Source organism: Microplitis demolitor, chromosome 2 (assembly GCF_026212275.2).
Source record: "Microplitis demolitor isolate Queensland-Clemson2020A chromosome 2, iyMicDemo2.1a, whole genome shotgun sequence".
Lineage (NCBI taxonomy): Eukaryota > Metazoa > Arthropoda > Insecta > Hymenoptera > Braconidae > Microplitis > Microplitis demolitor.
The window spans coordinates 3,783,338-3,807,210 of record NC_068546.1 but is presented as its reverse complement, the minus strand read 5'-3'; the positions used below and the strand labels follow the sequence as shown (position 1 = coordinate 3,807,210).

The 23,873-nt window shown below is 28.8% G+C and overlaps 1 protein-coding gene across 2 annotated transcripts; it reads left to right on the top strand.

Moving 5' to 3' along the window:
- Positions 1-271: 271 nt before the first annotated feature.
- On the top strand, positions 272-16,772 carry LOC103570561 (testisin). 2 transcript variants are annotated; one of them, XM_014439605.2, is made up of 9 exons: positions 272-472; positions 8,847-9,331; positions 11,421-11,465; positions 12,162-12,434; positions 12,651-12,736; positions 14,710-14,795; positions 14,918-15,192; positions 16,164-16,321; positions 16,442-16,772. In XM_014439605.2, exons 2-9 carry the CDS (start codon positions 8,854-8,856, stop codon positions 16,598-16,600), a joined length of 1,560 nt encoding a protein of 519 aa, XP_014295091.1. In that variant the 5' UTR covers positions 272-472; positions 8,847-8,853; the 3' UTR covers positions 16,601-16,772. The 2 variants fall into 2 exon arrangements, with proteins under 2 accessions (XP_014295091.1, XP_014295092.1); XM_014439606.2 differs by lacking the exon at positions 12,162-12,434.
- Positions 16,773-23,873: the final 7,101 nt, after the last annotated feature.

The following is a 23,873-nucleotide window of genomic DNA, read 5'->3' as shown; positions in this document are numbered from 1 at the left end:
GTATCGGATCGGTTCGGATCGGTTTTATATTTTGTATTTATTCATTAAAAAATATCATTAATTTAAAAACTCGCGGACTCGCGGCTTCGCCTCGGCCTGTTTAAAATTTTCTTACATCAACAATTCAAAAAATAAAAAAATTCGAGGCGGAGCCAATGATCGTGATCAGTGATTTTAATGTGAATTTTAATAATTAGTGTAAAAATGCATGTGATGTTAAAAAGATTGAATTTTAAAAATAATTAAATTTTTTTTTTTTTTTTTTTTTTTTTTAATTTTCAAAAATAAAATATGAAGAAAAAAAGTTAATGTTTTTATGGAAGTGAATAATAGTAAATTAATTTATTTTTTAAATTCAAATTTTTTTTTTCCCGCGAAATGTAATTTAATTGGTGGCTATTAAATAAAATTGAGGAATTTAAATAAATAAAATTTAGGACTTAAAATAAAATAAATAAATTAAGTTAACAAAGTAAGTAATTTTTTTTAAATTATTTTATCTAAAAAAAAAAAAAAAAAAAAAAATTATCCGTTACACAATGGAAAGTTATTCGTACACATGAGATTAAAAAAAAAAGGATTAAATTAATCAGAGCATAAAGAGCATTGTTTCAAGGCCGCAAATGAAAAAAAGGAAAACAAAATGAATTAATAAAATGATAGAGAGAAGGGACTAGCAACAATTTTTTTTTTTTTTTCATATGAAAATTTATACGGGAATTAAGTAGCAAGTCATAAAAGATTTCTTTCGGCATAAATTAAACAAACGTGTAATCCCCCAGATGGAAAGAAATCGAAAGCGCTGCCAATGGTCTGAAAAAAAAAATTAATAAATTTCTCTTTCATGACATTAAAGTTAAGTCCCTTTACTAAAATATCACTTTTTGTACAAACAAATCTCGTATGATTTTATGCTACTAAATTTAAATTAACAATTTAAAGGTCTATACTTTCACGTTCATTTCCTAAACATTTATATATAAATATCCATATATTTTTTTATATACATATAGATACATGTATATATATATATATATATATATATATATATATATATATATATATATATATATATATATATATATATATATATATATATATATATATTGATGTAGACAGATAGAAAAGAGAAAGATATATTACTTTCAAGCGATGCATCTCCTAAGAGACCAGGTGAAAGTTCGCATGTCTTATAGATTATAAAAATTTAAAAAAATAATTAAACATAAAATATATAAATATATAGATATATAAGTGTATAAAATAACAATAGGCGGTATCGGAAAAATGACCTATTGAAAGAGGAAGTCGATATGTATAACGAGCATTAGAATCGCGGTAAATATATAAACTGAATCATAAGAGCGTGAATGTGAACGTGAACGTGAACTTCAATCCTTGTTCCTTGATATAAAGACACATGCACTTTCACTTCTTGTTTTATTTCTTTGTCTACCTGCAGTAGTATTTCTTGTTTATTTATTATTATTATTTTTTTTATGCTAATGCGTGTGTAAATGATTATTATGATTTATGAGTTACTAATAGCGAGATTAGTATATTTATTATATTTATGGAAATTGTTTATGCCAATAATAGTGATAAGGCAATGAATTAATGACCTACTGATGATATGTAATTTGTCCAAGGTCATTATTATTTTTTAAATTGGGTTAAAATTCAGTTTTTTTTTTTTTTTTTAAAGGACGTTTTTCAAATTTTATAAAATTTTTCTTTCCATTGTTAATAAATATTGAAATAAAAATTTTCTCAAAATTGAAAGTGAATTTTTAAAGAAACAGGAGCTGTAATTTTTTCTTTCCTCTGAATCGAAAAAAAATTTGAACTGCTCTAAATTAATAAAAAGGTTACTGTACCAAAATTATTTACTGAGTTCTATTTAATGTCCGGGTACACAGAAAAAAAAAATAATTTTTGGAATAAAAAATTTTGACCTGCCCCTAGAAAATTTTGGAATTATAAATTCAAAGAATTTTCTTGGAGTAAAAGAAAATTTTCCAGTCCTTAGAAAATTTTTGTCATCATTTTTTAAAGCGAAAAATTTCTAAGGATCATTAAAATTTTTTTTTTGTGAACCTGAAGATTTTTGAAAATGAAAGAATTTGTGAATTTAATTCATGAAAATTTAAAACTACTAATTAAATATTTTTCATGAACTAAATTTAGCAATTTTTTAATTTTCGAGGATCATTAGGTCATAACCTGGTCATAAAATGTCTAAATTTGGTACTGTCACTTTGTATCTGCTCAACTAAAATTACAATACCTGATTTTAAATCAATTCACATTAATTTCAAATAGATATGTAGTTTACAATGATTATTATTATTATTAAAAGTGCTACGCAGAGAGAAATGTGATTGTAATTACACAGTAACTAATCTGATGACATGCAATGTTAAACGCTCATCTAAGCACTCAACAAACGTTTTGGTTGAAGTACTTTAGTTACTGCGAATTTAAATTTCTCTGAGTGAACTTAACTTACGGGTATTGTATTAGTTTCAAAAATTTTTCCCGTGGAAAATTCATCATATATGCCCTTATCCGAAGTTAAATTTCACACCGGGGAAGTAAGCTTACACCAATTTTTTTTTTTTTTTATAGTGTACATATATGTTCATATATAGAACATATATGACTTTACATGGGATAGATTACCCGTGAAAAATAAAACTTGATTTAGTCTTACTTCACTTTCTTTTCGTATGAAGTTATCAATTTTCCATCGGTTTTTCAATCAAATCTCGACTTTTAACAAATTAAATTTTTGTCAACTTTTAGAACTTTTTTCCTTTTAAATTGAACTTATTCGTCTCCATTTCGAACACGATAGTCATTTACCTTACCTTAAGTAGACTCGATCAATCGAGTCAAAAACAATCAGTATTTTTTATTGTAAAATTTTTTTTTCATGGTTCGCCCTAATTTTGACTTCTTCGCCTTATTATTTAAGACGAATAAGTCGAAACCCAGTCAATTTCGAATTGATTTAGATTTTTTCGTCTTAAATCATGACTAAGGAAGCCAGTTGTCTAAGCCGAGGCGAAAACTCAATGTATTTAATTTCTGTAAAAAAAAAGTCAAGTTTGTCTCCTGAAAAAAGGCTCAAAATTTCGACTTGGTAAACCAAGTCTAAATCAAATTTTATTTTTGACCCAGGTAGTGAAATTTTTTTTCACACAGTAATTAACTAATTAGGCTGGACATCGAGTAAATGTTTATTTTTTTTTTATGTTGAAATTGAGAATTTTGAATTTTCAAAATTTTAGTTGTCAGTTACTGTATTTCAAAATAATTTATTGTAGTCGAAAATTAATAAATAAATTAATAATTTCCTCAAAAATACTTGAGTTTAATTAAAACATGTTTTAATACAAATTCGCAGTCTTTAAATTCAATTTAATTTTTTTTTGTCAATATTTCTAAAATATATCTAATCAAAAAATTAAATTTATCTATAATATTTAACTCAAAATTTAAAAATCCTCCAATGCAGCATTAGTTAAATTTATAAACTACTAATTTAGAGTTTATGAAATTTTTTCAGTGGACACAAGGTAAAAAAAAAAAGTTCCACGCTGCTAAACTTAAGAGCTAAAATTTTGTGTAATTTTTTTTCCGTTTTCGAAATTGACTAAGAGCTGGACTTTGAAAATGTAAAAATCATTTAATTTAATTAACATTAATTTCTTTGAAAAAAAAAAAAAAAAAATCCTAGATACAATTTTTTCATTCTTTTGACATAAATGCCGCGTAAATTGATGTAAACAATGAGATTTCTTTTACAATTTCAAAATAAACGCGTTTAAAAAAAAAGTTGATTAAATTTTTAAGTTGACCTATTTAGTCCTACCTCAAAAAAAATTATAATCTCATTTTCGAGCAATAAAACAAATGCTCAAAATAAATATTTGAAACTTTGAAAACTGGTTCTATTGTAGACATAGGGTTGGGAAAAATATCTAAAAGGTCATTGACTAGATAAGATTAAAAGCCGAAGCCACAAGTATTTTAAATGAAAATGAAAATGAAAATTAAAAGAATTACATAACGAAAAGTAAACAAATACATTAAGAAATAATAGTTAACGTCATATATATAATGGTAGATAAGTAAAAAGAAAAATAAAAAAAAATGACGATATGATTCCGGGATTACCGATATTTTGTGAAAGTCAACATCCGGATTGGTAAAATTTACAGTACACGGTTACGAAATGATTCGCTATTTATAACCACATAAAAAATGTCATCAATGGTTGTTGTAATATATACATATATATTGTAAGTGGAGCTAAAGATGTGTGGGACTCACTTTTATTCATTATCACCGTCACATTTTTATGTATGTGTATGTATTATATATGTTTGTATGTATATGTGATAAAGAAAAGGAAGACGAGCCTATTGCCACTTTCCCTTGTTGTTAAATCCTTCAACCAGTTTTGTAGCCAATGATACATCGCTTTCCCTATTTCTTCGTCATATAGATTTATTGAGTTTCTATTCGTTATTATGAACATTTGATACTTATGAATATTTTTTTCATTTTTGTATCAAGCATTAAGGAAAGATAAAAAAAAATTACATTCTAAAGTAATAAAATCCAATTTTAAAATAATAAACAACGATTTTTGCTGAGCGTTTATTTCTTCAAGTCATTTATCGTAAAAAAAGAAAATAATATAATTTGTGTGTACTCGGATGATGAGATGCCTTTTTACTTTCACTCCATTACGAAGTCACCAGTGACGTAAAAGACTATTTTACAATGCGTTTAAAAGATTATCTATTACTTTGTATTCTATTTGTTTAGTGTAGATTTAGATATAAAATTATGTGGATAAATAGTAGCTTAATGTTGAATGAAAAACTTTATTTGGATTTACGGAAGAGGAAAGAAAACAATAGTGGAATATTAAAAATGGTCGAATTTAATATTTATGTAAAATAAAATTACAGTGTAATTTAAGAAAATAATAAGAGTTGTTTGTTTTAATTGTTGAAAAATATGTAAATTACAATTAAATTTAATTAGTAAAATTTATAATTAATTAGTCAATTTTTATGATTATGCATAATAACAACTATGATAAGAAAAAAAGATAACAGTAAAAACAAAAAAAAAAATAAAAAAAAAAAAAAACAAAAAAAAAACAGAAACAACAACAACAACAACAACGACAACAATAATAATAACAAAATGACAATTACACCAACAACGAAACCACCAACAACAACAACAACAACACCAACAACCATAACGATAAGAACAACGAAAACTACCATAATAATAACAACAACGACAATTACACCAGCAACAATAACAATAATAATACCAAAAAAAACAATTACACCAACAACAACAACAACGACACCACCATCAGCCATAACAATAAGAACAACGAAAACTACCATAATAATAACAACAACGACAATTACACCAGCAACAATAACAATAATAACACCAAAAACAACAATTACACCAACAACAACAACGACACCACCATCAGCCATAACACTAAGAACAACGAAAACTACCATAATAATAACAACAACGACAATTACACCAGCAACAATACTTATAATAACACCAAAAACAACCATTACACCAACAACAACAACGACACAACCAACAACCATAACGATAAGAACAACGAAAGCTGCCACAATAATAACAACAAAATGGCAATTACACCAACCACAACAACACATTAAAAACAACAACAATTACATCACAATCAACCATAATGATAACAACATTTACACCAGCAACAACCACGCAATAATAACAACACCAATAACACCACCAGCAACAGCCATAGCAATAAGAACAAACGAAAACTACCACAATAATAACAACAACAACCTCAAAAACAACAGCAACATTAAAAACAACAACAATTACACCAACAACAACAGCCATAGCAATAAGAACAAACGAAAACTACCACAATAATAACAACAACAACATCAAAAACAACAGCAACATTAAAAACAACAACAATTACACCAACAACAACAACCACAATAAAAACAACAACAACGACACCATCAACAACAGCCATAACGATAAGAACAACGAAAACTACCTCATTAATAACATCAATAACTACAACAACAAACAATAAAGAAATGTTATAACATCGATAAAAGCAAAAACAACAAAAACAACAATAAAATAATAGATTACAATAATAATGTGTTCAAAATGGCGATAAATGATTATAATTATAAACTTATTAAAACATTAATTTTCATAAACTTGTAACTTAAAAAAGGATTGATAAGCCTGAAAATAGTTTAAGATAAACTGATTAACTTGAGCGCCAAAATGTATTTTTTTTTTTTTTTTTTTTTTTATATTAAAAGTATTGAATTGAAAACATGAAATCAGGTAGAAATATAACTATTACCTATGTATTTTTTTAAGTTGTATTTTGAAACCATTAAGAAAAGATTAGAATGATTTTGGCGGCAATCAATAGGATTTCGAGACTTAAATAATTGAATTTCCGCGCCGTTCGAATCAGTAGTTTCAAGATATTTTTATATTTACTCACTTAACAAATAATGATAAAATTAGTAAATTGTATCTAAGGTCTTTCGTAATTTATATTTCTCGAACAAATTGACCGATTCAATTGCTCCTTGCGGCAATCGAAAGAATTTACTGAGCGTCGCATAATTAGATTTCAGATCGATCGGCTGAGTGGTTTTCGAAGTTATTAAAAACAAATATTTTTTTTTTTTTTTTCGTTATTTTGTAAAATGACCCAAAGTCAGCCTCGTTGATTGCGATCTTTATCAATTTTTGAGTGTCTCGAAAAATTCAAACAATATACGATATCTCTACAGACATTATTGGGACACAACGGACGCTCCAAAAAAAATAAAACATAATCCCTCTATAATAAATAGTGCGGCATCTTATAGCTTAGCCTTAAAAGGCCAATTTTATTTAATAATTAAAGTGTTTCGAACAATAATTGAAAAGCCATATTTCAGAAAGTGGACAAAATCGGGTCTACGACAGTTTTCATGGCAACTGCCATTGTAATGTCGTACAAAAAAGTATATATCCTGGCAAAATAAAATATATTCGGTTTATATCTGTAGTATTGTCGTATGTATGCTATTTTGCCGGATTCGAAAAAATGTTATGCAGAGTTTTGAAAGAGGAGAAAGGGCATCGTGCCTAAAATGAAAAAAAATTTGTTTTTTAAATTATGGTAAAATCATCTATTTCTTCGAAATCGATCAAAATAACTTGTACCTGATGCTCAAAAGCCAAAAAAATAACGGCTTCGAGCCGGCGTGCCCCGATCGTCCCTACTTTCATTATATGTCTTCACCAAAATTGCTCCTAAGTCTATTCTAGGTCTAAATTAAAACTGACTTAAAATTTATAATTTTTATTATCCCTTATCTTATTTTTTGCGTCAATAAATTTTTCCCTTCTTTCAATTATTTTACAGACTGAAAAAAATTTTGCGATAATTCCTCAATTAAAAACTTATTTCCAAATTTCAATATCCTCCACGGAAAATAATATGTAGTATCATTTACTACAAGGTTGCAGTAAATGTGTTTGTAGTTAAAAATACCACATAAATGATAAAAGTTACTTAATATGCGACAAATTTTACTAAGTTAATAAGTTAAATTTACTCCTATCTTGCGGTTAATTCTACTGCACACTGCAGTAACAAATACTCCAGGCGGGAGTTGAGAGTACTACAGAAAAAGCACTTCCCGCTATTTCGCCATTTTGAGGTTAATCTGTTGTGTATATTCAATTATTAAAGCGTCTCATAAATAATCATCTGACTTTTTCAAAACCCAAAAATTAACAATTTTTAATTTTTTTTATTCTGCTTGTTCTTACGGCGCATTTATGATAAAAAATGTAGTGAAAAAAAAAATAAAGATTTCGATAGCTTTTTTGCATTTAAAAATTGGAAAAAAAATTGACTTGCATGTTTTTGGATAAAATTTCTATTTGATCTTTTTTTATAATATTGATGTATTTTTTTTTTAAGTACATAAAACAATGAACAATTAAAAAAAAAATTGATCAATTTGATCAAAAAAAATTTAACATGGCCCAGCATGGGTGGACCCTATTTGTAAAAAATTACCATGTTTAGTATATACAAATAACTCAATAAGTGATTTTTAAAAATAATTTATAAAAATTTTAGGTTATATACCGTTTATTTTTACGTAACCGCATATCGAGTAAATTGAACTACAATTGGAGTTACAAATACCGCATACTGTGGCATATCTTACTTTTTTCGATAGTTGACGCTTAACTACAATATTGTAGTAAATCTGACCACAATTTGGAGTTGTCTCATGTCATACTACAGCCTGTGGTAAATGGAACTCCAGTTGTTGCCATTACTACAATTTATTTTCCGTGTCATACTTCAGTTCCGATATTTTTTTTAATTAGCAAGAGAGTTAAAATAGCCGACAATTTTATTTTTTATAATTATAATATAAATATATATCAAAATTGTAATTATTCAAAAGCTAGAAAATTAATTATTTAAATATTGTCTTTTCCCGCCTTTTCTATAATTTAATATTAATAATAAATAATTGTACTTATTAATAATCATAAGCAATAAATTATTTACAATTACAACAAATTATTTAAAAAAACTAATTACTGTCTCGATTTAAATTAACAGGAGTGAAAGTCGCGGATTATAATAATTCTTAATGAATAAATTGAAACTTTATTGAATAAAAAAAAAAAAAAGTCATTAATACAACTGTCGATTTAATTAACGAATTTTTGATACTTTACAGAATTACAATGATGCCGATAAAATGTAAATGGTATAAAATGGCACTGATATTGACCTTAATGGAATTTATTTATCTAACTAATGGCCAGTCACCAAATCAATCAGCTAGTAATATAACGGATACAAAAAATCGCACTAGTAATGTTCCACATTTGTCAACACGAAGAAAAAGATTCGTAAGGTATCCGTCAGCTGGTAATTATTTATTCGAAAATAATCCACCTGGAGTTAGCGCAAGAATCGGTTACCCGATAGCAAGATTTTCTCCAGTCCAGTCGTTTCAACCGGCGCCGTCTGTCTGGCGCCAGGCGAAATCATCATTTTGGCGATCGCCCATTGAAAACTTTCCATCGAGACCTGTTTTGGCCCATAGAACTCCCAGATTAATATTCCGCGATGACTTTCCAACATTTCCTGCCAGTGGAGTTGGTTCATCTTTTTTCCAAACGAATCAATTGTCGCCTGAAGTTGATGACGAATTTCGAGGTATTTTTTTATTAATAACAAAATTATTTCATATTAATATTCACATACTTTTAAATTAAGGAGGTTCGATTGCTGCCCGGGTTAAGAAAAATTTTTTTTGGGATCTTATCAAATCACCATATAGTCTACTGCCAGTTATAAGCCTCTTTTCTTTGAACAGTAGTTACTAGGAGCCTACACTTCCCCTACTTAATCAATCATTTGAAATTTGTATCAGACTGCCCCTTAAAATTTTCAAAATTATAAGGTATGAAACGAAAAAACAGAAAATGAGGAAAATTTACTATCGATATTTTTCAGAGATTTTAGAATGCAAGCACTGGAAAAATCAAAGTAATGGCATATAATAAAACGTGAACATAATATTTAAAATTATGAAATGAAAGAGGCTTATAACGGGTAGTCGAAATTTTTGATGGAATAAATATAAGACTATTAGATGAGGTTAGACAATGTATAAAAATAGTAAAATCTAGATGAAAAATGGAAAAATACATTGAAAGTATTGATAGAAAATTTAAAATCCAAGTGCAGTAAAATGGAGTCAAGTTGACAAAATGGCGGGACTGAATGCGCGCGCAATAAATTGAGGCATATTTACTTTTTACACTTTTATCTATGATTAGGGATTTTTTCCTCTAACAATTTCAAGTTCTCGTCATAAAATAATTTTTAAAAAATAAGTAAAAAATGAGGATTCATTTATAATAGAACATGGGGTAAAATGGGACTTGATACTTTTGATCGGTATCCTGAGCAAAATGAGATGAAAAAAATTTGTTTAAAAATGCTTAGTTACAGTGTTTAGAAAAGAGTGGGACAAATTGGTTAGCTTAGACAGAGCAGCGACTTCAAATTTTCAGTATAAATTTTTTTTTTCCAAGGGTTTGTTAACTAGATTATTTTATTAAAAACTAGCAAAAAGAGACTCTGGCATAAAATGGGCTATTATAGTACAAAAAAGTTATTTTTGACGAAATTTCAAATTTTCACAGTTCGAACTGATCAACTTTTTCTGGACACACTAAAAATATGATCTCATTTTACTCCAGGATTTCCGAAATTTCGAAAATGAATTTTGTAAAATTTAACATTACAAAAAAATAAATTATTGTTCTCTAAAAAATTACAAATTTTTCGATTAATTTTAATGGACAAATTTGCTGTTTTTCGGTTAAAATAATTTTTATTATATATTAGGGTGGCCGTTAAAAATAAAATTTTCTCAGGCGCCCCATAAAAAGCTTCTTTTTAGTGTAAAAATACGTGGGGAATTTAGTTTTTTTCGTTTTAAGTAAAAAGAACACTTGCCGAAGCACGATCAAAGTTCACTTTTCGATACAATCGCGGTTTTTTTTAAATATCTCATGAAATATGCAGATTAAAGGAAAAAACCATAGAAACAATTTTATTGGAAATTAAATTCTTAACAAAAAAAGTTATGTTCATTTTTTTTATAAAACGTGTATTTATGAAGATATTGTAAAAAAACTTTTCTAGATCTTATCAATTGGGCATTTTAAGGATAACGAATATTAAAATAACGTTTTTTCATAAATATAGACAACTTCGTAGCTCGTAACATATCAATTATTAAGGCTTGTTACAGTTTCTGTATACTTAAAAAAATTTTATTTTCAAAATTTGTAATCCTTAAAACGCTCAATTCATCAGATCTGAAAAAAGTTTTTTCAAAATATCTTCGTAAATACACGTTTTATAAAAAAAATGAACATGACCTTTTTTGTCAAGAATTTAATTTTCTACAAAATTGTTCCTATGATTTTTTCCTTTAATCTGCATATTTCATGAGATATTAAAAAAAACCGCGATTGTATCGAAAAATGAACTTTGATTGTCCTTCGGCACGTGTTCATTTTACTTAAAACGAAAAAACTAAATTCCCCAGGTATTTTTTCACTAAAAATAAGCTTTTTATAGGGCGCTTGAGAAAATTTAATTTTTAACGACCACCCTATTGTATATACTTAAATACAAATTTGATTTTCCCATCTCTTACCTCAATCGTCTCATGCAGCATCAAACCTCCCCGTATCGAAAGTAATAAACAAAATGAAAATTTTTTCAGATCAACGGAAACAAATTTTTACCGATTATCCAAAACTTGAAACCGGTATGATAAAAAATAGTAATTTTTACCTTAATAATATTAATGTTTGAACCTCGCTTTTTGTGTCACTAACATATTTTTACATCCATACCCTAGGCTCGAGGTAAAATGGGCAACAAAATGGCTTTTTTCTTACCATGCCTAAAAATGGCCGAATTTAAAAAAGTCACATTCATCATTGCAGAATTTGATGCTACAACTTTTGTTATAAAATTTTTCTGTTAGTTCAACTCTTACCGAGTAATTTGCAAAAAACTCAAATAAACATCATAAAAAAAAAATTTTGCCCATTTCACTTCTAATTTTCTTCAGTAATGATACTAACTAATAACGCAGTAGAAAAGCTTTTCACGTAAACAGATGTCATAAAAAAAAAAAAACGGATGTTAGAATATGATGAAACTTACTGATAATAAAAGGCTACAAAATAACGTCACGCTGACTAACCTCGATAATCTTCGAAGAATTTAAGATTATTATTATTATTTTTTTACACGAAAAATAAGGTTTCTAGGACAAAAAATTTTCGACACTAAAATATAATAATAATAAAATTGTTTCTTACATGACAAGTATTTCATTGACTTGGAGTAATTTATTAAATTCGACAATGACATATTTATATTATATACAAAAACAAGACAATTACTGATGAATATTTGTTAGTTGAAGAGAAATACCATTATATTATGTGTACAGAGAAATCGCGGACCGAAAAAAAACCAGCATGGGAAGGTGACGACAGTTTATGCTCAGACGGACGAAGCTGTGAATTTTTTCTTAAGTGTTGGATGACATCTGGGCTATTGGATGGAAGTTGTGGTGGTATTATGTACGCTTGTTGTCATCGTAAAGACGCTAAAGCTATTGCTGGTGATTATAATCTTATTGAAACGCCTAGAGAACAATTATTACATCCCCAGCTTGCTTCGCCGGACAATACGAACACCGAACATGTCAGTGACGATCATCGTAAGTTGCCAATTGTCATGCATGCCATTTATTTTTCTGTTATTTTTAATAGTGCATGTATACATTTGGCTAACAGCAAATTTCCCATTTGAATATATATCATTTATAACATTATTAACAATTCTTATTAATTACTCCAAGTCTAATGAGGTATATAGAGGCTAAATACGGATTTTCGTAAATTCCATTGTTATTAGACGGTCATTTTTTTTTTAGAATGCGGAATTTCGTCGAGCAAACAAACGGCTCAGAGACGGATCGTCGGAGGTGATGACGCTGGTTTTGGAAGTTTTCCTTGGCAGGTATTTAACGTCATGTTATTTATTTATTTTTTCGAAGAAATTCTATGATCCCCTGAAACCAGAGTTGCAGTTGCTATCCAAAAATTTCTAGTTAGACGTCAATTTGACAGCAAAAGTTGGGTTTCAAAAATTTGGTGTCAGATGATTGCAAAACAGCGAGGAAATTTATTGTCAATTTTTTATCACAAAGGATGTCAGCTTGGCAGCAAAAAGTTGCTGTCAATTGGCACCTAGTAAACATCGAGCAGACTAAAAATTTTACTTTATAAATTTTGCCGTCAAACTGAGGTCTACTTAAGACAATAGATTAACACAAAACTGGTATAAGGAACTGGCGGGTAATAAGGTTTAGCTAAAGGAAATTTTGAATAGAATCGAAAATATTGTATTCAATTATTGAAATGTATCATTAATCTTTATTTCAATACATTAGCCATAAAATGTAATGAAGTAATGGTAATTTTTACCATAAACAACCAAAAAATTATACTTTTACAAAAACCATACAAATAGGCCTTATTTTACTACGGTAGGGTAATAAGGCCTACGGGTTAAACAAACTGGAATAGTTTTTAGTATACTTAATAAAATTGGTATTAGAGATGAATCATCACTTAAATTTAGCAACAATACTTTTTAAGGAGGTTCGACCGACACTAGTGAGTCAAAGTAGTGTTTGGATTTTTTTGTTTGCTAAATTCTCCTAATAGTTACAAAAATTCATTATTTTCATTTATAATAACACAACCAATTCATAAATTAATAATTATTACTTATTTAATTAAAGAAAGTAATGAAATGACTTGATTATTTTTGACTCATATGATTTAATAAAAAGATTTGGCAACAGCGCGTTCTAACTTCTTACACATCGATATTCAAATTAAAGCGGGAAAAATTTATTTATAATCTTGTCTCTCGAATTAATGTATTTCTATCTTTTTTTTTTCTCTCAGCTGCTTCCGCGACGTTGCGAAACCCTCAAAATATGTATCTCTGTCGATGAACGAGATTAAATAATAAAGTTTAACTTGAATTATTTAAATAATTACAACGGTAACACTATATTGTTAAAATCTTATCATATTCCAAAAATATTCAAGTTTATGGCATGTGGTTTTTTATTTCTTAAACTTGGGAGGTTAGTAATGAAAATAATCGAACAAGTCATGACGGGAGCTTGTCCGCCATAAGAGCCTGTGTATAAGAACTTTAAAAACGTCAATTAAAAATTTTTTTCCTAAAAAACTAGACGATGGATCCTATTCAAATTTGGCGAATACATAGATAACGTACTTTTTTACATATATACTAAGTTTCAAATCTTAAAGTTGGAAAATCCTTTTTACATTGGATTCGGTCGAACCTCCTTAAGAGTCAGAAGACTAGATTGTTTTTTATAATTTTTTCTGCGCTACGACAGTATATGACGGATGAAGAAATATAGAAGACAGGAAACGTGGTATCGGGACTCTATAAATTTGTCGTAACATTTCTATGTAAGACTCTTCTTCTAGAGTAGCCTTTAGCGGAGGCGGTTATTTTAAATATCATTTCTGCCACTTAGGCCTTATTACCCGCGGGTACCTTACACGAGAAATCACAGCTTTAATCTAATGTATTTTTCTCTGTAGCTTTTCAAAAATTGAATTTGATCTTTTTCTTATCATTATCTACTAATATGTCGAATTTCATTTAATTCCGAATGGAAATTTCAAAACCGACAGTAATACCTTTACAGTTTCTGTAAAAATGATTCAAATTAATGAACAATTATAATTGTCATACCATTTAGTGTACAAATAATGATTTTTACGCAACAAATCATTGTATTTTAATGAATCATTAAACTTGAAACTTTGGCCACAGTAATTGCTATATATATATATATATATATACCCTATACAATATATAAGGAAGTTGTTTACGTGGATATATCTGACCTTAAACTATAATTTCGTTTTGTCCTTTAGGCTTACATACGAATAGGATCAAGTAGATGTGGAGGGACGTTAGTCAATCGTTACCACGTTGTCACGGCTGGTCATTGTGTTGCTAAGTAAACTATCAATAGTCATGGTCAAAATAAAAGCCATTATAAACCATGAGTATCATGGTTGTTTTGTATTGCATCGCTTAAATAAATTAGTTATGTAATTGTAAGAGTTAACTTTTTTACAGGGCCTCGGCGAGGCAGGTACAGGTCACTTTGGGCGACTATGTCGTCAATTCAGCGACCGAAAATTTACCGGCTTATACTTTTGGCGTAAGGGAAATTCGAGTTCATCCTTACTTCAAATTTACGCCACAGGCTGATAGATTTGATGTCGCTGTTCTGAGGTTAGATCGGCCTGTTCATTATATGCCTCATATTTCTCCGATCTGTTTGCCGGATAAAAATGAAGACTTTTTGGGACAGTATGGATGGGCTGCTGGTTGGGGCGCTTTACAAGCTGGTAAATTATTATTATTTTTGATTAATTGATTGGAAAAAATAAATTCTTTACATAATTTTATGGGGATGCATTATATAATTCTTCAAACGGCTGTAACTTTTAAAATATCAACTTCATGCTATTTTGTAAAGAGATAAAAGTTGTAGGAAATTCAATTTCCTACAATTTTGGTTTCTTTAAAAATAATCTTAGGATCAATAGTTTAGAAGATATGGTTGTTTAAAGATAAAGGAAGAAGAATTTCGTTAGTGAAAAGTATTTAAGTGTTTAAACAGCTGTAACTTAGAAACGATTCAGTTTATGATATTTTTATATAGGAGTAAAGTTATAGGAAATTTAATTTACAGTAATTTTGGTATGAGTGAAAAATTTCATAAATTCAATAATTTAGAAGATACAGTCATTTGAAGTCTTGGAATTAAAATTTCCAGTCGAAAAAGTAATTTTATTGTTTGAGTGGTTGTAATTTTTCAAAAATGAACTTCGCGCTATTTTTTACTGAAATTTTGATTGTAAAAAATTAACATCTATATAAATATATATTTATATTAGAGCTGTGCGAATAATGATCGGATTAGATAATGATTCAAAATTTTGATCAAAGAATTCCTAAAATTCGTAAAATTTGGAGCTCAAATACTTGGTTTAAATTTTGAATATTAAATTCTCAACTTGAATACGATACATTATGAATAATTACAATCAAAATTTACCAATAACTCGAATTTCTCGTAAGTTTTCGAATTGTTCAAAAAATCCAAATTATTGGTAAATTTTTTTTGAAAAAAATCTTACAATTTATAACATCTAAGTTAGCAATTCGAAATTTGAAATTCGGACCGAATATTTGAATTTATAACTACGAACTATTTGCGACCCCTAATATGTATTTTAATAATTTATTCATATATTTCTTTATAAATCGTATTCATTAATAAAATTTTTGAAAAACTATTTTGTTTGTAATTAAGGTTCGAGATTAAGACCAAAAACCCTGCAGTCCGTAGACGTTCCAGTGATAGATAATAGAGTCTGCGAACGATGGCACCGCTCTAATGGTATCAATGTTGTTATCTATGATGAGATGATGTGCGCAGGATATCGCGGTGGTGGAAAAGATTCATGTCAGGTGATACAAAACATTGATTACAATGATAATTATTACTATTGTTATCATTATTATTATCAGTAAAAAATATTTGAATAATTTAATGTATTATCGGATGTTGTTTAATATGAACTCTTACAGGGTGACAGCGGCGGTCCTTTGATGCTTGAAAAAACCGGCAGATGGTATCTCATCGGTATAGTTTCCGCTGGTTACTCGTGCGCCCAACCAGGACAACCTGGTATTTACCATCGTGTTGCTAAGACAGTTGATTGGATTACCTACGTCATTAATTCGTAATCTACAGTATCATTTTTTTTTAATTATTAAAAAAAAAAAAAAAAAAAAAGAAAAAAAAAACAGTTTATTGTTTTTATGTTTTAAGTATTTTAATGCATACAATTTATAAATAAATATTTATTAATTAGTCTTTAATGAAGTATATATGAAAAAAAAAAAAATTTTTTTTTAGAATTTTTTTCGAGCAGATTTTACTGAATAATAATATTATAATGTATGGTTTAATTATTTTATGTAAAGTATTTAATTGTGATATGTGCGTCATGTATATAGTAACAATAATAATTTGTTATAAAACGTTGTAATTAAAGTTATTTTAAATAACAAAAATTTTTTTCAATTACTTTACTTGTACTTTTCACCCTTATTTTCTATAAAATGATGGGGTTTTATTTTTTTTTTGAACGCGTTAATTTTCCGTGAAAAATGAACCATATATGACCATACGTGGAGTATATATGAAAATGAGCCATATATGAAGGATATATGTATATGTATATATATATGTATCATATGTGAATCATATATGTTTTATAAACGGAATAGGGGAGCCTGGGGCACGAAGGCCCCCTTAAGCCGGTTTTTTCTTTTTGTGGCTTTTAACCATAAAATTCATTTATTTTCCGTCGATATCGAAAGAATAAGTAGAAATTTTGCAAAAAATCGAAAAAAAAATTTGTTTTTTTCTGGGGCACGAAGGCCTCCTCTCCAAAAAATTATCAACAAAAATTTTTTTTTTATTTCCCATTAAGTTATGACCTTTATAATGTTTTTATGACGTTTTAGGCCAGTATGTGATGTATGAGGTAAAATGGACCATTAAAAAAAAAATTGTCACGAAAAAATTAACTTGACGGAAAATAAAAAAAAAATAATTTTTTCTTTATAATTTTTTTTTCGAGTTGTCCGTTTTGCCCCTCATATCACGTATTGACTTAAAATATACTAAAAACATTATGAAGGTCATACTTTGACGGAAAATAAAAAAAAAAATTTTACCTAATTTTTGAAGAGGGCCTTTATGCCCCAGGGGGGCCTTCGTGCCCCAGGCTCCCCTATATATCAAGCATATGTTACCGATTTTTGTATATGATGATATACAGGTTGCATATGCTTCATATACAGATCATATATGCTCCATATATGATACACATAATTTTCCATACATGAGTTATACATACTATCTGTGAATCACATATTCTTGACAGATGATTCATCTATGCTCGTGTGTGAATCATGTATATGTATCATGGATTACTATTTTTTGTATATGGCCATATATAGATCATATGAGGTCTATATATGAAGCATATATGACCACATATGATTCATGCATGCTCCCTAGGATTCATATATGATCATGTGATTCGTATATGGTCACATTCGCTTCATATGATTCATATAAGCCATATATATGAATCATATATAGTCATATATGTCCCATCTGATTCATATTGGACATCATATGATTTATATATAGTCATATGTGCTTTATGAATGGCCATACATAATTCATATATGGATCATATATTGGCATTTATGAATCACGCATAGCCATATATGAACCATATGGATCATATATGACCATATATGCTCCATGTGATTCATATTGGACATCATATGATTCATATAAAGTCATATGTGCTTCATATATGGCCATGCATATTCATATATGGTCATATATGAATGATATATGGCCATACATGAATCACGCACAGTCATGTATGAACCATATGGATCATATATGACCATATATGCTCCATGTGATTCATATTGGACATCATATAATTCATATAAAGTCATATGTGCTTCATATATGGCCATGCATGTTCATATATGGTCATATATGAATCATTTATGGCCATACATGAATCACGCATAGCCATGTATGAACCATATAGATCATATATGACAATATATGCTCCATGTGATTCATATTGGACATCATACGATTCATACATAGTCATATGTGCTTCGTATATGATCCATATATGATTCGTAAATGAAAAAGTACAAAATTTTGACATGAAATTTTTATCGCTCAATGGATTACTCAGAGAAGAATTAATTTATATTTTATGCTCATCCGTTTTATTTTCTATCTCTAATCGTAAATGAGGTAGTATTTTTTAGTGTTTAACCTAACGTTCATAACAAATCCTACGAATCATAATAAAAAAGTATAATCTGATTTTATCAGAAGTCACCTGACAAAACATTAAAAATATTGTCATTCCCTAAAAATTACTTTTTGATCAGTAGTTCGTAAAAAAAAAACAAAAAAGTGTCGCTAACTTCACACCTTTTTGCAATTTTCGATACATATCACCCGAACTCACCCTCAAACAAGGAATATTGTTATATATACCTCATCGATGTATTCGAGGTCTCTATCAAGCCCAATAGCCGCCATCAATCGAGACGGAATTATTGCCCGGGTCCGGCTTATTTATGGGGTTTAATTCGCCAGGAGATTGCGCTCGCCTACGACGACGATATACTTTTTTTAGTCCATTTTATCGGGTTAGGATTTATTGTCACTCTCGTTCGGAATAAACGACGAGATTTCTTGGGATGAAAAATAAAAATTAAAACCTTTTATAAATCGATTTTATACACCCGTTTATTTATTTTGTACCCTATATAGACTATAGTCAGCGTCACCATTAATTTATGGGGTCTTCGCACATTCAGACAGTAGAAAACAATTAATAAGATTAATAAGAGAATAATAGGGTAAATTAGGTGGGAAAATTTGTTCACAATTCGCCACTAGCCACTGGTCAATGTGGTTTTATATTCTCAATATTATATTGGGGTGAGAAAAATCAGACCATTGAAGCTGAAACCATGAAATTTTCCACCCCCGCAGATAATGTGGATTTGCCCAGATGTCCATTTTATATGTTATGGGGTCAATCGTTGTCCAGTAGTCAGAGTTTTAAATCGCATTTGAAATTTGAAAAAAAATCGATTATGTTTAATCTTATCGACAATTTATTTATTGCCCATTCATCGTATAGGGTAAATATGGGTTTTGCTGCGGTCATGGTTAAAATTTAATAGTTTAATTAAATTTAATGATTCGTTGGCTAATAAGTTATAAAATCATACATTAAATTTTGCCGCATAATATATGACGAACAACCTACAGTCTCTACGTAATTGCCGAGTAAGTAAATTTGGAACATTTTTTCAAATTTAATTAACAAATTAAAATTTTCATATGTATTCGTATTAATGTTAGAAATTTATCCTCATAAAATCTTACAAATATATTTCTCTTGTTTTTTTTTTTTTTTTCATCAAAAGTCAGTGTAAATTCATAAAAGTCATGTTTTTGCAAAAATGTTAATTTAATAGTGTAATTCATGATGGAAAAATTTTTTATACATGCACTGAGTTCAAAAATTGAACCTCGCAATGTGAAGAAAAATTCGTTTCAAAAAGATTCCAAAAAAGTTCGACATGTAGAACTTCTAAATTTGAGACGGATTAGAACCTAAAATTGAACTTTTTTCCAACTTTTAACATTAACGATTTTAATTGACGATTTTTGAGTCAAATTGAAAACGTTTTTGAAACATAATTCTAAAAATGGATACATGGTACATTTTTCCCGTCCAATTTTTATTTTCCAAAATCATCAATTTTTGAATCTTCAATGAAAGCGACAAAAATTCACGTTCCAAAAACAGCTCAATAATTTTTTAAGTAGGGTAGGGAGGGGCTAGTTGATCACTTTTTGGTTTGACCTTCTGTAACCTTAAGATGATACATGGGACTTAATCATAATTCATATGCTGTTAGGTTCGTAATTTAGTCTTCTTCAAAAAGACTAGCGACACAAAAACAAATACAAATTTCCATCGATTTGAAAAAAGTTCAAAATTCAAGATACTTGAACTTTTTTGGAACGAGAGAATAATATAGTAAAAGTACGTTTTAAAAACGCTTCGTTTTTCTCAAAATTTCTCTAGATAAAATCTTACATCAAAAATTTTTTTACAAAGTCATAAAAGTTCGAAAAAAATTTGAAGTTCTGTTGTCTTAAATTTTGAACTTTTGTGTGGATTTTTTTTGAACCACCTCAAATTTAGGCCGCATATAAATGTGTTCTAGAACATTATTTGAACCTCTTATTCTCATTTGTTATATTCCAAAAAATCTGTCCAAAATTCGTCTCTAACCATAAGACCCCCGATTACACGTCTTGAAAATAAATATAAATTCGATCATTAATCAGTAGTACGAAATGGGTGGTAATTAAAATCAGCTCAGCTTGAATAAATAGCATCTGTTAATTTGTTATAGTCTGAAGGTAAGTTATCACTTTATAAATCTACATATACACATAGATATATATAAACTGAGTAAGCTCGGGTATCTATAAAGCGTGTAGGGGTTTGTAGGGGCTGCGCTGAGAGTTCGCATAATTGGCTTTGAGCATCACCACCTGAGACCTGCTGTGGAGAATTCTCAAACAGATTGAAGCGTACCACTAACTCTACTATCTCTGTTTGCTACTGCTGCCACTTACTATATATATATTTATAAAGTATATTACAGGGCATTTCGTATCAGGAAGATGTAATGTACTGTTATATACATGGTAGCATTAATCTAGTGCCTTATAACTATCTTATATATATATATATATATATATATATATATATATATATATATATATATATATATATATGTATGTTTGGCAGTATAGAAACTGCCTGCAAAACTTCGTCACACTAAGATATATATATACCACTAAGTATATATATATATATATATATATATATATGCTTAGTGGTATAAGTAGTGAAACGGTATTCGGTCGTTTAACAAGTAAGTATAAGAGCTACCCGCAAACTCTGTCGGCAAACAGAGCTCGTAAATAACACAAGAGAGGAGGTGGTAGAGGGGGAAAAGTGTTCTGTAGTTCTCTGTAGTCTACCGTTCACAGCTTTACTAAAAGTTATTTTTCGTATTATCTAGCCGACTACGTATACATCTCAATGGGTAAAATGTCCCTCTACCTTTTATTGTTACTCATTGTCGCGGCATAACTTACGATACGCTTTATTAGATTCGCTCAATATATACAAATATTATAGGAAATACTAAAAGTATATATATATATATATATATATATATAGATGGTTTTTTTGAATTGTTGGTTGGGGATAATCAATTTTCATAGTTACTATGGGCGGTTTGTGTACATGTTTTCAGGAACGGATTTTCATTATCACACTTTAAGAAAACAATAAATCAGAGTTGTTATTGTCAATAATTGGACAGAAGCGAAAAATATTTTGAGAGGTTTATTTGCCATGGAAAAAAAATAGTTTACGTAAAAAAACCTATGCTTAAAAAATTTTTCAGTATTTTTGGCATGAAAATTAAAAAAAAAATCGGTCTGTCGGTTGACCCTGCGGGCCAGCCCCAAAACATCCCGCTGTTTTCGACCTCAAAGAGCTCGAAAACATTGGTGTAGATATATTTTCGAGCTCTTCGAGCTCGAAAATGCTATCACATGCAATTGTTTTTTTATGATCTTTTCAAGCTCTAACAAGTTACCTGTTATGCTGAAGTTTGAAAATTTAAGAATCGAAAATCATCAATGAAGCGGTTTTTAAAATTTAGTTCCTGATTTTGTTCAGTAAAATAAGTGTATTGAAGCAGAAATCAATGTGGGGATCAAAATCATGATTTAAATAAATTTTGACTCATGTCAGAAACAATAAAATATGAAATATCCGATAAAAATATTAAAAACTACGTTTTATCGATTTTTTTGTTGATAATATGATTCAAACTAAAAACCAAGTTCGATGACATTATATGATCAAAAGAAACCATAAAAAAGAAGAGTTGGTATGATATCAGGCACATTTTAGTACATTATATTCTGATTTATCCGGAAAAAATATCATAAAATGTTATTTTTTTAACTTTTCAACGCCGATATCTTTTGAACTAATCAATCGATTTTGATAGTTGACGTGGCAATCGGCGCGTTTTATTGAGTTCTAGAGCTGATTAAAATTTGAAATCGATCGCGTCAGTCGTTTCGAAAATATTTAGAAAAAACCGTTTTTCACCATTTCTTTCTCCCGCGATAACTCTCGAACGAATTATCCGATTTTGATGTTTGAGGTGGCAATCGACGCGTTTTATTGAGTTCTAGAGCTGATTAGATTTTAAAGTCGATCGTATGAGTCGTTTTTGAGGAATCAATAAAAAACTAAAAAAAAAAATTTTTTTTTCCGTAATTCGTCAATATTTTCGAGTCTATCCGATCAAATAATCTGAAATTTCCAGGAAAGTTGAAGGCCAACAAGCTCTTTCGATTGCCACCTCAACCATCCAAATCGATTTATTAGTTCAAAAGTTACAAAGAGTTTACATACATACACACACACACACACGGACACTCGGACATACATACGCACACACACTCGGACATCATTCTGAAAATAGTCAGAATAGCTTCCTAGGACCTCAAAACGTCGACATCTGATGAAAACTCGATTTTCGACAATCGGGGTGAAAACAATAACTTCCCGAAATTTTTGAAAATCGTCGATTTTCTTAGCGGGAAGTTAAAAAAATGCTGTGCATGGAAATTAAAAATTTTCAATTTTTTCAAATTTTTTAGATCTTGTGAAAAAAAAGAGAAGTAATTTTTCCATAAATGAAAGAACTTTAGTAAATAGAAGACTAGCTTATCAAGAAATTTTATCAGAATTAAGAAATTTTTCTCACTTAAACGAATTATTTACTGACTCAAAAAGTCATTTTTTTTTTCGATTGATGCTTTATTATCTCAGTATACATAAATTTCATTAGATCTGGGGTAGAAGTACCTTTTTTGGCCACTTTAGGGCTAGTTTCAGTCACTTATAAATTTTAAATAAAATAATTTGTAAAATACGCATAGACAGTTAATTTTTGAAATGTGTAAAAGATGCTTTTAGTACACTATTAAGCAATGAAATTTTTTTTTAATACGTTTCCATTGTCAAAAATAAAGTATTCATAGTCCAAAAATGGAGTAGTGACCAAAAATGGTACTTTTACCCTATTCACTATAAAAAATTTTCGGACAACGCGGATCAAATCCGGAGTGAATGCGAATAACTGTATTTATATAATGCCTTTACACGGTAAAAAATGATGCTCAAAATTATAATAGTTTGTAGTTTACTTTCGACTTAAAATTAGTATATTCGATACTAATATCAAACCAGGATCATTATATATATTAAAAAAT

What these genes read in the sequence shown, in the direction of transcription:
- LOC103570561 (XM_014439605.2), top strand. Translation starts at nt 8,854, where the DNA reads ATGATGCCGATAAAATGTAAATGGTATAAAATGGCACTGATATTGACC. An exon ending in ACATGTCAGTGACGATCATC is followed by an intron (nt 12,435 to 12,650) that starts GTAAGTTGCCAA and finishes TTTTTTTTTTAG; the next exon opens with AATGCGGAATTTCGTCGAGC. An exon ending in TTGGAAGTTTTCCTTGGCAG is followed by an intron (nt 12,737 to 14,709) that starts GTATTTAACGTC and finishes TTTGTCCTTTAG; the next exon opens with GCTTACATACGAATAGGATC.